General features: G+C 42.0%; 1 protein-coding gene across 2 annotated transcripts in view; it reads left to right on the forward strand.

Moving 5' to 3' along the window:
* The window catches only part of LRIG1 (leucine rich repeats and immunoglobulin like domains 1), an 89,182-nt gene that overhangs the window by 39,726 nt on the left and 37,328 nt on the right, over positions 1-12,128 (forward strand). For both annotated transcript variants that reach the window (XM_040407604.1, XM_040407606.1), the window contains one exon: positions 7,163-7,237. In XM_040407604.1, the coding sequence (XP_040263538.1) occupies positions 7,163-7,237 (75 nt within the window). The remainder of the gene's footprint in view (positions 1-7,162; positions 7,238-12,128) is intronic.

Raw genomic sequence — 12,128 nt, forward strand, 5'->3', positions numbered from 1 at the left:
ATGAGGAGGAGCATCCTTATTAGTCTTGCCTACTCCACTTAGAAAAGCAGGGGATTAACCCCATTGAATGGGCCAGTTCTCATGTAGATGCGGTGGCACATTGGTGACAGAAATTCAGGTGTCTGCTTGGGAACCATAGGCAAATCCCCGATGTGTAGTCCAAAAATATTCTACAAATGCCAAACCCTGGGTTATTTTTATAAGGTCTATTAAAATTTGCTCCTGGTGTGGCCAAAGTTCATGAATACAACATTAGGACAATGGTGGTGTCTTGTTGGCACAGATTTCAAAGTGCCCTAACCTTGGGTAAGTGGACAGAAGGGTACCATGACCCACCTGGTTCATCTAACCTTGTTGGGCTTACTGAGACTAAAGGGCATTTTAGGTTCATACTGCTCACAAGGAAGATAAATTGGGCCAGTCTTAACTTTTGCTCCCATATGGGCTACATAGAAGTTGTATGGGTTAAAGAGGACCTCTCCCCTCTCCTGACTGTTTTAATAGCTCCATGCATTCCCCACGTAATAAGATTTCTGGAGCATCTATTCTTATGGCTCTATGTTGTGCCATTCCTTTATTTCTACTAGAAGTTATAAATGAATTGCTAGCAGTCTGCAGTAAGGGTACAAGGGGGAGGTAACCAGTTAGGGGTGTGTACCTGCACAGACTCACTCTATCCAATCAGTGCTGCCATTTTCAGACTGTGCAGGTACACACCCCCAACTAGTTACCTCCCCTTTGTACCCTTACTGCAGACTGCTAGCAAGTCATTCATAACTTCTAGTAGAAATAATAAAAGAATTGCACAACATAGAGCCATAAGAATAGATGCTACAGAATCGTTATTACACAGGGAATGCACGAAACTATTAAAACAGGCATGTCGGGAGCGGTGAAAGGTCCTCTTTAAATATGCCAAAAATGACCCCATATTTTACTTTTTTCCTTGGCCTTGTGAAGGCTCTTCTATATGGCCTGATTGCCGTTTCTACTGGCAGCTTGATCCATGGAAGCGTCAGGAAAACTGTCCTTGTTCTTTAGAGCCAAATGCTTTCTACACGGTCCTATAGAATATACGCTTTAGCCAGTATTCGAGTGTGGGAGAATCCGTCCCAAATCATATTGGCATAATAGCCAGTGAATGAAGTGTCCTTGTTCCTAATGGAAGTAGCAGACAATAATTTCCTCCCCATCTTCCATCTGGTCACGTTCTCTAATGACTGTGATTTATTAAACAAATGTCCCCTATGCCTTGTGAATGTGTCCGTTTTAGAATGTATTATATGTCAGGGTTATGTTTCATTTCCCATACATTCAAGCATGCATTACTTTTTAACTCTTTGTACGTTTAGTCACCAAGTTCCCCATAGACGTGGAGCAGCATAGCCGTTCATAGGTTTAGCATTCTAGGGCGCCTTCTCTTATGCTGCCTTCCTGCCCTCGGAGAGGGGGTCCTAAATATCTGATGCGGGACATTCCTTGTCCAGCAGACCCCCACTTTCCACTTGGGGCATTGACCTTGCAGACATGATCATTTCGTGCCACATGCTTCTACCTGCCAAGATCTACTGTTCATGTAATTTTATGTAGACACGTAAACTCGTGCAGATGAAGAGTTTTCATAGACTAATTCAGTGTCCAGAAAGGAATGGAGTACCCCCTTCTCCCCAGAAACCAGGAAAGCCTCATCTTTGTATGTATAGTGTTGCTATCCTGCCGTTTTTTTTCTTATTTATACCTCCAGCTGTATAATAGCACGTTCATCTTTTTTCAAAAGGAGTTGGCCCATCTCGCATGTTGGTGGCATATCGATGGCATGTGCCACCAGTGTATGATAGGTGAAGGTCCCACTTGTGGGACCTGCACCTATCTGTAGTACAGAGCCCGCAAAGTGAGGGAGAGCCTCCATTCATTTGTTTGGGAGTGCCGAAAATAGCCGAGCCAGACTGAAATGGCTGAGCCAGCCGGCTATTGTTGGCAGTTCCTTAGAAATGAATGGAGGGTGGCAGTGCACGTGCGATCTGCTCTCCCTCACCTTGCGAGCTCCATTCTAGAAATAGGTGTGGGTCCCAGAGGTTGGACCTGCACCTATCAGACATTGGTGGCTCAACCTAGCGACATGCCACCAGGGCATGAGATGGGCCAACCCCTTTAAATCTCCCCGATCTAATGATGTTGAGATGTTTCTGGTGATTCTGCCCCAGTCTACACAGCACAGCTGAAAACTGAATGGCAAAAAGAAGAAAATACCACTTAATTTTTTTTTTTAATACAGTATGAGTAGTCACATAAATCTATAATAAAAATCTATATTACAAAATTAAAATATTTATTATACATTCCCTTAAAAAAGCTGCTAAATGAAGATCTATTTCGTTGCCTATTGAGTATATTACATTCCCATTTCTCGGACTTGCTGTATAATGCCCATTTCTGCCTTAAGACCTCTTTTACCATTATTAGGAGATTATCATCACTTAGTACATCAGCTTGCAAGGTACAAATGGTCTTAAGAGCCTTTGTTTTTACAATTGGCAGCTGGTCCATAAATATTTTATACGTAGAAGCCCCCCCCCCCCCAGCCCGGGCGTCTGTTTATGAGAAGCAGAAAATCCAGAATTTAGCCAAAAAAGCAATTGTTACGGCAGCATTAAAAAGCGATGTACATGTGCAGAATTAATAAAGTGGTTCATGGTTCTTTTTACGCCGTGTCAAAAGAACTCGCCAGGCGAAGACAAGTTAATGGGAAAATTACTGACTGATTTGTCATAACACAATGCTCTGTATCGCTTACAGAAATGTCTTTACTTGTCCGACACAACGGCAGACAGAAGCCGAGTTTTCTTTGTCACACCTGACTAAACAATTTCGCTCGACATGATTAAATATGGCTTGTGTGTACATTTTAATGAGACCATGTTATCAGTGTGATGGAACATTCGATGCGTTTCAGCCACCCAGATAGGAGCATGGTTACCCTTTAGATGATGTACAATAGTCATATGTACATAACTTTATATTTATTTATGCAAAATATTCCTATCTGCTTGTTCGAGAATTCAGATTTAGGTGGATGTCCTCTTCTGACTCATGATGTAGTACAGGTTTTTCTACTGTGAAAGAACCTCCCCCCCCCCCCTTTCTTGAAAATATCATCTCAAGATTCTCCTCTACTCCTTCATGAGGGCTACCAACTGGAATCCTAGAGTCCACCATCCAGAATCCTATAGTTATTTGGCCAAAACTATAGACCTATTGGTCCATAACTTTTTCGTCGGTCATTGCGCAGCAACCATGACTTAGATTGTCTGATTTTAAAAACTCTGTTTCAGATGGGTCTCTGTTCAGGAAATTATATTAAAAGGGTTCTCTGTGATTTTCATATTGATGGCCTATCCTCAGAATAGGTCATCAGTATGAGGTCAGCATGGGTCTGATACCTAGCAGCCCCGCAGATCAGCTGTTTGAGGAAGCTACGGCGCTCACCAGAGCTTACCAAACGCAGGGTTGTCCATTGGATAGTGGCTGTACTTGGTATTGCAGCTCAGGACCGTTCACTTGAATAAGACTGAGGTGCGCCTAGGTCATGTGACTTATGAATGTGAGGTCACATGGCCTATGAAGAGGCCTTAATTGCCCACAGAGCTGTATTTTCAACCATCTGATCACTGGGGGTGCTGAGAGTTGGACCCCCACCTATTGGATATTTATGACCGATCATGAGCATAAGCCATCAATATCAAAATCCCAGAGAACCCCTTGAAACCACAGTGAAAAGTTGCTATTATGAGTGGCTTTCACTTTGGAGGACCCGACATGTCCATGCGTAGCAAATTACCCATCGATTTCATTGGGCATGGTGTTATGCTATTACTTTCCCTGTGGGGGTGCTGCAGGTGAATTGAACACTTGCTGCCAGGTTTCTCCACCATTTGCAGCTGATCCTTGGGTTCAACTTGTGGCTAGGTTATATTCGGTCACCTCCCAACAAAAAGTGGCTGTCTAGAGGGGACAACCCCTTTAATGATTTGTTAGACATTTTAGTCCTATAGTAATGATCTTTATCCAGGCGTCCATGTTGATTGCTTCTTCTCTTGGAAACAGTGCCCACAAACCAGGTGGACGTTTCTGAATATATAAAGAAGGCTTTGTCAAGCAGATTATGATATTCAAAGCCGTTGAAAATGGCAGCCGAGTGCAGAATGTCCGATATTCTATACGTTTTGCTATATAGTTTGGCTGTGTAAAACATTTTCATTAGTTTAACACCTCGTTAATATCCCAGAATCCCACCTTACAAATTGTGCAACGCGCCTAGATGAGAAGACAGGTTCCTACTATGTTTTTCTTCCGTAAATGAAGACCACCACAGGATATCTGTTGGGCGTCAACTATTTTCTTTGGTTCTTCTTATTATTATTCATCTCGGGGTCTTGCCACAGAATGTGCGACTTGGGGAAAAGCTTGTTCTTTTAACGCTTAAAATAAAGCTGCTAATTCAGCAGATGCTGGAGGTGCCCCTCCACTCCTGAGCTCGAAGCGAGCAGGTAATTGCTTCAGTATGCTGCTTGCGAGCAGGGGAATCAATGAGGGTGGCCAGCGATTCAGCCACCATCACTCAAAAAATTGTGTTAATTAGAGGAATATCCCATTGAACAAACACAACAGGGATTTTATTTTATAGTGTTGTGTTAAAAGCCAGGGAGGTAGACTTTTTATTTAACGCCTGTGAGTTACCAGGGGGACTTTATCTGTTTCCTTAAATTTTTGCGCAATTGTGTTGGGTAGTGTCATTTATATTGAAAAGTACAAAAATGTACATGAGCGTGTCGTAATGACCACCAGATTGCCGGGGACCTCTATTTACACAACAATTTGTAGACGTGGTAGAGATTTAATGGGAAAACCGATCCTGGGGTCAAAGGTCAGTACATGACCTCTGCCGTTAAAAAATACTGTGTAATGACAAGGTACATGTCGCTAAAACACAGGTGCAAAAGCAAATGGGTAAAATGTGGGCCATAATCGGGAATTTTCTTGAAACCTATTATAAATTGTAATTGTAATTTCTTCTAAAATAGACTCCTAAAATATAAAAAAGTCAAAATTAACAAACCCGATTTTTATATTCTACAGTTTTTCTCCCATGCTTGCCCTCATGGCCATAATGTGAGCTTTCCATCTGAAGTAGGGACATTCACACACAGCCCACATGCAGCCAAGGGAGAAAAAAAACTGCTGTAGAATATGACATTGGGTTTGTTCATTTACTTTTAAAAAAATATATATTTTAGAAGTAGTTTAACATGGGAAAGACATGCACAAATCCGACTGACAGGGAATGGAGAGCAGAGGAGTCTATGTATTGCAGGTGGATGACCTGGTGACCAGAAGGCTTGACTCCCTATGGAGTCCAATGGCTAACCATGGTTCCAAGTTTTTGGCCGTGGTTGCAATGGAAAGGGCAACCCTGGATCTCAAACTGCCATTCTAATGAATGAAGCAATATGCAGCTGAACACATTACAGCAATGCTGCCAAATTCAGTGTGAGGATAACCTTCTATGGTGCGTGGTGATGTTCTGACTTTTTCTCGAAAGATGATTTCTGGAGAATAAAGGATTGAGCGTGTTGGAATTCAGCAAGCTAAATCCCTTGTTCTCATGGGAGATAAGCTGCTACCAGAGGTATCTTTCAGCGGTTTACTCCCCACTCAGAACACATGAATATCCAACCTATTGGGTGGTCTGGAGGAATAGCTGTCGGCCAAAAGAGCATTAGGCCAACAGCTATCTAAAGCGTATGACCACCTTAAAGAAGATGTCCAGGACCTTCATCTTGATCGCCTGTCTTCAGATTATCAGATTGGTGGAGGTCTGACATCCTGCACCCCAGGTGATCAGCTGTTATCCTGTAGCTCGGGTAGTGGCGCCAGCTTCTCGATTGTGTAATGGATGAGCTGGTTACTGGAGCAATGTTCCCCATCATTTCATTTGGAGCAGCGCTGCAGTTACCAGTTCAGTCCACTATACAATTAAAGTAACTGTGTAATTCCGGTAACGAAGGTACGAGGTGACATCTGATCAGCAGGGGTGGGGGGAGCCAGACCCTCGCCGATCTGATATTGCTGGCCCATCCGGAAGATAGGGCATCAATAGCAAAATCTTTGGACAACCCCTTTAACGCTATGTTTGCATCTGCTGTATCATTTTCTAGGACAAACCTCATTTATGTATCCATTGTTCTGCAGTCGGCACTATTCTTCCCATTATATATGAATTTGGAAGTTAACTTGACTGGAATTGTCGAGCTGATTGGGGATAGTCAGAGGCGCAATACACAACCAGATAAGGGTGTCAAATAAAATCTGTTTTTTTTATTCTTTAGTTCGAGACAACACGTTTATTACATCCTCCTATGAGGATAATTTCCTATTCACCCTGTGTGCACCTTTTTCTCTTTAAGCCATATATTGCATTATATATAAAGGAATTTGTGATGGAGCCTCCAAGCTAAATATGAACATAGCCATAAAGGAACATTTTAGAAGAATGTGTGACACTTCATTATTTGCGAGAAAATGTACTTAAAGGGAACCTGTCACCAGTTTTATGGTGTCCTAACTAAGGGCAACATAAATAAGTGACTGATTTTCTTAGAAAAATGCTGGGTCACTTTCTTTAATTGACCCAGTCAATCTGCCAACATCTTGTATTGAAAAGCTCCAGCTCATAATGATGAGTCCTGAATATTCATGAGCACCTGCTGCTGAGTGACAGTTATTTTCCATATGAATCAGCAGCAGGTGGGCAGGGGAGTGGCTATAGCTCTGAATTAAATATACGCTGGACTCAATGACATCACGCTGGACTCAAATCAGCTTATTAGCATGCGGCATCTTTGTGTGTATATTATGAGGTAACCATCTGTCACACCAGTAAGTGAATACATCTAAGGCACTTTTTAGTAGTTAATGATTGTATATAATTAGTTAGATTATAATCAAATATCCACATGACAGGTTCCCTTTAAATTAGTGTTTACTCTCTGAAAAGGCAAAAAAAATAAATCGGAATTTTGTCATTTCAAAAATGTGTGTAATTTCCAGTTCTTTCTAACCTTACATGCATATTTATGGTTTTGTTTTTGTATTTTTCATTTAGGCATTTGGGCTACAACGAGCTAAGTGCCATCCCCTTCCTTGGATCTGCCGCCTCACAAATCGTCAGCCTTTCACTGTAAGTTTATCTTGTATTACATGTATTATTACTTTTTTATTTTTTATTGTAAACTGACTTTTTTTATTTGGCACTTACCATTTTTTTTGAATTCCCATATAACAATTTTGTACTTGGCCATCATCTCGACTTGCAAAATTCATCTCCTCACAGATCGCCACCACTACATTTCTAATACTTATAAAGATCTAGTCTTTCACTGGTTTTGGCTAAGGCTACTTTCACACTTGCGTATTGAGATCCAGCAGAAAAAAAACATTTCCGTTTAGTTCTCGTGCATTCTGAATGGAAAGAGATCCGTTCAGGATGTCTTCCATTCCATCAGCGTTGCGATTTTGAATCTGGTCATAAAAACGGAGGTAAAAAAACGGATCTGGCACTGAAAACAATGTAAGTAAATGATGACAGATCAGTTTTTTTAGGAGCCGTTTTTTTTTTCTGTTTTGGATTTCACACAGCCGCATCCTAACGCAATGGGTGCATCCTCATGTGCAAAATCAAAACGGCTCCGTTTAATTCCGGTATTGAGATCCTCTGCCACCTTTGTCTTCAGGTGATGGTTTCACTGCAAGTTACTAAGGTTGTATTATCTTTAACATTGCCAAGACGGATCCGTCATTAACTGCATTGAAAGTCACTGGGGGATGGATCAGTTTTCTATTGTGGCAGAGAAAACTGATCCGTACCATTGACTTGCATTGGGGGTCATGCCGGATCTGTCTTGCTCCGTATCCCAGGACGGAAAGCAAAATACAACATGTTGCAGTTTGCCCTCTGGTCTCGAACGAAATGCATTTTGATGCACTCCGTTCTGTTCAGTTCAGTTTTTTCCCCATTGACCACGAATAGGGACAAAACTGAAGTGTTGGGGTTATGACGGCTCTCAATACCGGAAAACTAAAACGCTAGTGTCAAAGTAGCCTAAGAGGGTGTTTCTGAGTCTTATTTGAGCTGCTCATTTGTATGCCTCCCTGACTGAAAACACTTTGTTATCCAGTGAAATGTGTTTTGTAAAAAAGTCTCTCTGCTTCATTAAACCTTTGGATTTGTGCTTTATCTTTGCCAGGAAATGCTTTTCTGTAAAGTCTTCATTTGTGTACTTTAAGTTGGTTACAGAAGTTATTCTTGATTAAACTAGCATTTAATCCTACGGCGCTATTGATCTGCATTTTGTTAGAGGTTGATACGCTCACCTTTCATTTCTTCAGTTTGAATTTGCTCACCTGTGTTTACCTTCAAGTGGAAAAAAAAAAACGACTCGACAAACACGGTTGAGGTGACTTGGCATGTTGCTCAATCAATAAAATTGTTGATATAGCTTGTAGATCTGAGATTGACGCTGGAAGTCAGCCATAGTCGGAAGGCACAGAGTCCTTGGCCACTTCACCGTCATCCCTTGGGTAAACTTGGGCATTATCATTTTATTTTTTTATTTTTCTTACGTGCATACAGTAAATGATTTGTATAATTAGGTAAAGGGGTTATCCCGTGATTAATGTAAAAGAATGAAATTCAGACATCGTATAGTACATGACAATCTTATTATAACAAAGCCAGAACCGGCCCTGTACCTCACAAGGATTGCTCTAGTTGCTCTGCTAGATTTATTTAAAGCTGCAGTTCAGAGGACGTGTCCTTTCTGCTGCAGCGCCATCCCTGTAACTATCTTCTAACAGTAGATCCATACAGTGCCAGTTGAAGTATGAAACTGAGCATGTGCGACCTCAGTGATGTTACTGAGGTGGACAGAGAACTAGGGAAAAGAACAAATTGTTATATGCACTGCTCAAAAAAATAAAGGGAACACAAAAATAACACATCCTAGATCTGAATTAATTAAATACTCTTCTGAAATACTTTGTTCTTTACATAGTTGAATGTGCTGACAACAAAATCACACAAATAAAAAAAATGGAAATCAAATTTTTCAACCCATGGAGGTCTGGATTTGGAGTCACACTCAAAATTAAAGTGGAAAAACACACTACAGGCTGATCCAACTTTGATGTAATGTCCTTTAAAACAAGTCAAAATGAGGCTCAGTAGTGTGTGTGGCCTCCACGTGCCTGTATGACCTCCCTACAACGCCTGTGCATGCTCCTGATGAGGTGGCGGACGGTCTCCTGAGGGATCTCCTCCCATACCTGGACTAAAGCATCTGCCAACTCCTGAACAGTCTGTGGTGCAACATGACATTGGTGGATAGAGCGAGACATGATGTCCCAGATGTGCTCAATTGGATTCAGGTCTGGGGAACGGGCGGGCCAGTCCATAGCATCAATGCCTTCGTCTTGCAGGAACTGCTGACACACTCCAGCCACATGAGGTCTAGCATTGTCTTGCATTAGGAGGAACCCAGGGCCAACCGCACCAGCATATGGTCTCACAAGGGGTCTGAGGATCTCATCTCGGTACCTAATGGCAGTCAGGCTACCTCTGGCGAGCACATGGAGGGCTGTGCGGCCCTCCAAAGAAATGCCACCCCACACCATTAATGACCCAATGCCAAACCGGTCATGCTGGAGGATGTTGCAGGCAGCAGAACGTTCTCCACGGCGTCTCCAGACTCTGTCACGTCTGTCACATGTGCTCAGTGTGAACCTGCTTTCATCTGTGAAGAGCACAGGGCGCCAGTGGCTAATTTGACAATCTTTGTGTTCTCTGGCAAATGCCAAACGTCCTGCACGGTGTTGGGCTCTAAGCACAACCCCCACCTGTGGACGTCGGGCCCTCATATCACACTCATGGAGTCTGTTTCTGACCATTTGAGCAGACACATGCACATTTGTGGCCTGCTGGAGGTCATTTTGCAGGGCTCTGGCAGTGCTCCTCCTGTTCCTCCTTGCACAAAGGCGGAGGTAGCGGTCCTGCTGCTGGGTTGTTGCCCTCCTACGGCCTCCTCCACGTCTCCTGATGTACTGGCCTGTCTCCTGGTAGCGCCTCCATGCTCTGGACACTACGCTGACAGACACAGCAAACCTTCTTGCCACAGCTCGCATTGATGTGCCATCCTGGATAAGCTGCACTACCTGAGCCACTTGTGTGGGTTGTAGACTCCGTCTCATGCTACCACTAGAGTGAAAGCACCGCCAGCATTCAAAAGTGACCAAAACATCAGCCAGGAAGCATAGGAACTGAGAAGTGGTCTGTGATCATCACCTGCAGAACCACTCCTTTATTGGGGGGGTCTTGCTAATTGCCTATAATTTCCACTTGTTGTCTATCCCATTTGCACAACAGCATGTGAAATTGATTGTCACTCAGTGTTGCTTCCTAAGTGGACAGTTTGATTTCACAGAAGTTTGATTGACTTGGAGTTACATTGTGTTGTTTAAGTGTTCCCTTTATTTTTTTGAGCAGTGTGTGTGTGTATATGTATGTGTGTGTGTGTGTGTGTGTGTGTGTGTGTATATATATATATATATATATATATATATATGTGTATATACACACACACACACACACACACACACACACACACACACACACACGTCGTAGTTGGCTATGCTTTGAGGCATCCCTATTGCGCTGTATGTTTTTTTTTTTTTCCTCTTAACATGGCAGTCACTAGAAGATGCCCATACAGTGGCATACCTCAGTGGTAGACAGACAGTACTCACGAAGTATAGGCCAGACAGAAGGCTCTAATGTGATGTGAACAGGACCTAAAATCCAAGTGGGGCATCTGCAAATCCATCTGTTCTACCATGGAAATGACTAAAAATGTTGTGGGTTGATTCTCAAACAGAGCTCTCTAGAGTTGGCAAATTACTGTAATGTCTTCTCCGTACAATTCTAAAAAATCACAGGGCAAGTTTTATAGATGCATAAATATAATATATGACATATTTGAAACCTTTTGTAGAAATTCGCAGAAGCAAATTCCTTCCCATGTTGAGGACACATTACAACTGAAGCTTCATATTTTAGGGTTCTCTTCATACCTTTGCTACCAAACCTATAGAAAGCTTTGTGTTGCTTGAAAAGATTTGCCTTCCATTGCTGGGAAGTCCAATTCAGGAATACAGAGCCTCTCTGAGAGCCTTCTTTCAATCACCAGATGTTCCTCTATTATGTCTTGTGTTTAATAGAAAAGGGTCAATTAGCTGTCCCCTGCTATTTCACAAACACTGAGGGACTCTGCAGTGAGGAAAGAAATGCTGACTATTGGGATCTGGAGAAATCGTCTTGAGATGCCTTGAATTTTCTGTTCTTTTTTTTTTTTCATTCAGGGCTAAAGAAAGCACAGATTTCAATGCAATATGACATCAATGAGGTTTTTAGAAAGTCCCCAAGTGTTCCAGTCACTAGCACTTCTACGAAAGAGTCCTTTCTCTGACTTCAACAAGTATAAGCTCCCACTGTTTTCTTGTGTTTTTCACATTCAATGTGTCCCCGTTCCAAAGAGTGGAAGCTTTTCAGCTGAAGAAAAACTGTTCTTTAAAGCCTCGCTGTTAAGAAAGTGACAAAGAAATGGGAAAGAAAATTAAAAGTATTGATATATAGCTTTAAACATAAAATTTTTAAGATTAAAATACATAAATTTCACTCAAAAAATCTAGTGTTGCTTACCAAAACTCTTAGATTACTGTAGCTGATTTTTCCATCTTGAAATTTTTTCTAAACTTTTTGAGAACCTACTGGGTTCTTCATACTTGCAATGTCTTAAAGAGCACAATCGCCCCACCTATTGTCCCCTGAAGTCATTGGTGGTCTCTACTGATTCCGTAAAGCTCGGACTATATTGGAGCAGGACTTCTAAGGGTCTGACAGTATACTTTGAGCTGCTGAGTACCTGCATATGAGAAGGGAAGCCATCACATAAGCTCGTTGACATACATGGTCTATAGTTTTCTTTGTCCTGGATTGACAACTTTTGGCAGGACAACAT

This window comes from Bufo bufo, chromosome 9 (assembly GCF_905171765.1).
Source record: "Bufo bufo chromosome 9, aBufBuf1.1, whole genome shotgun sequence".
In the NCBI taxonomy this organism is placed as follows: Eukaryota; Metazoa; Chordata; class Amphibia; order Anura; family Bufonidae; genus Bufo; species Bufo bufo.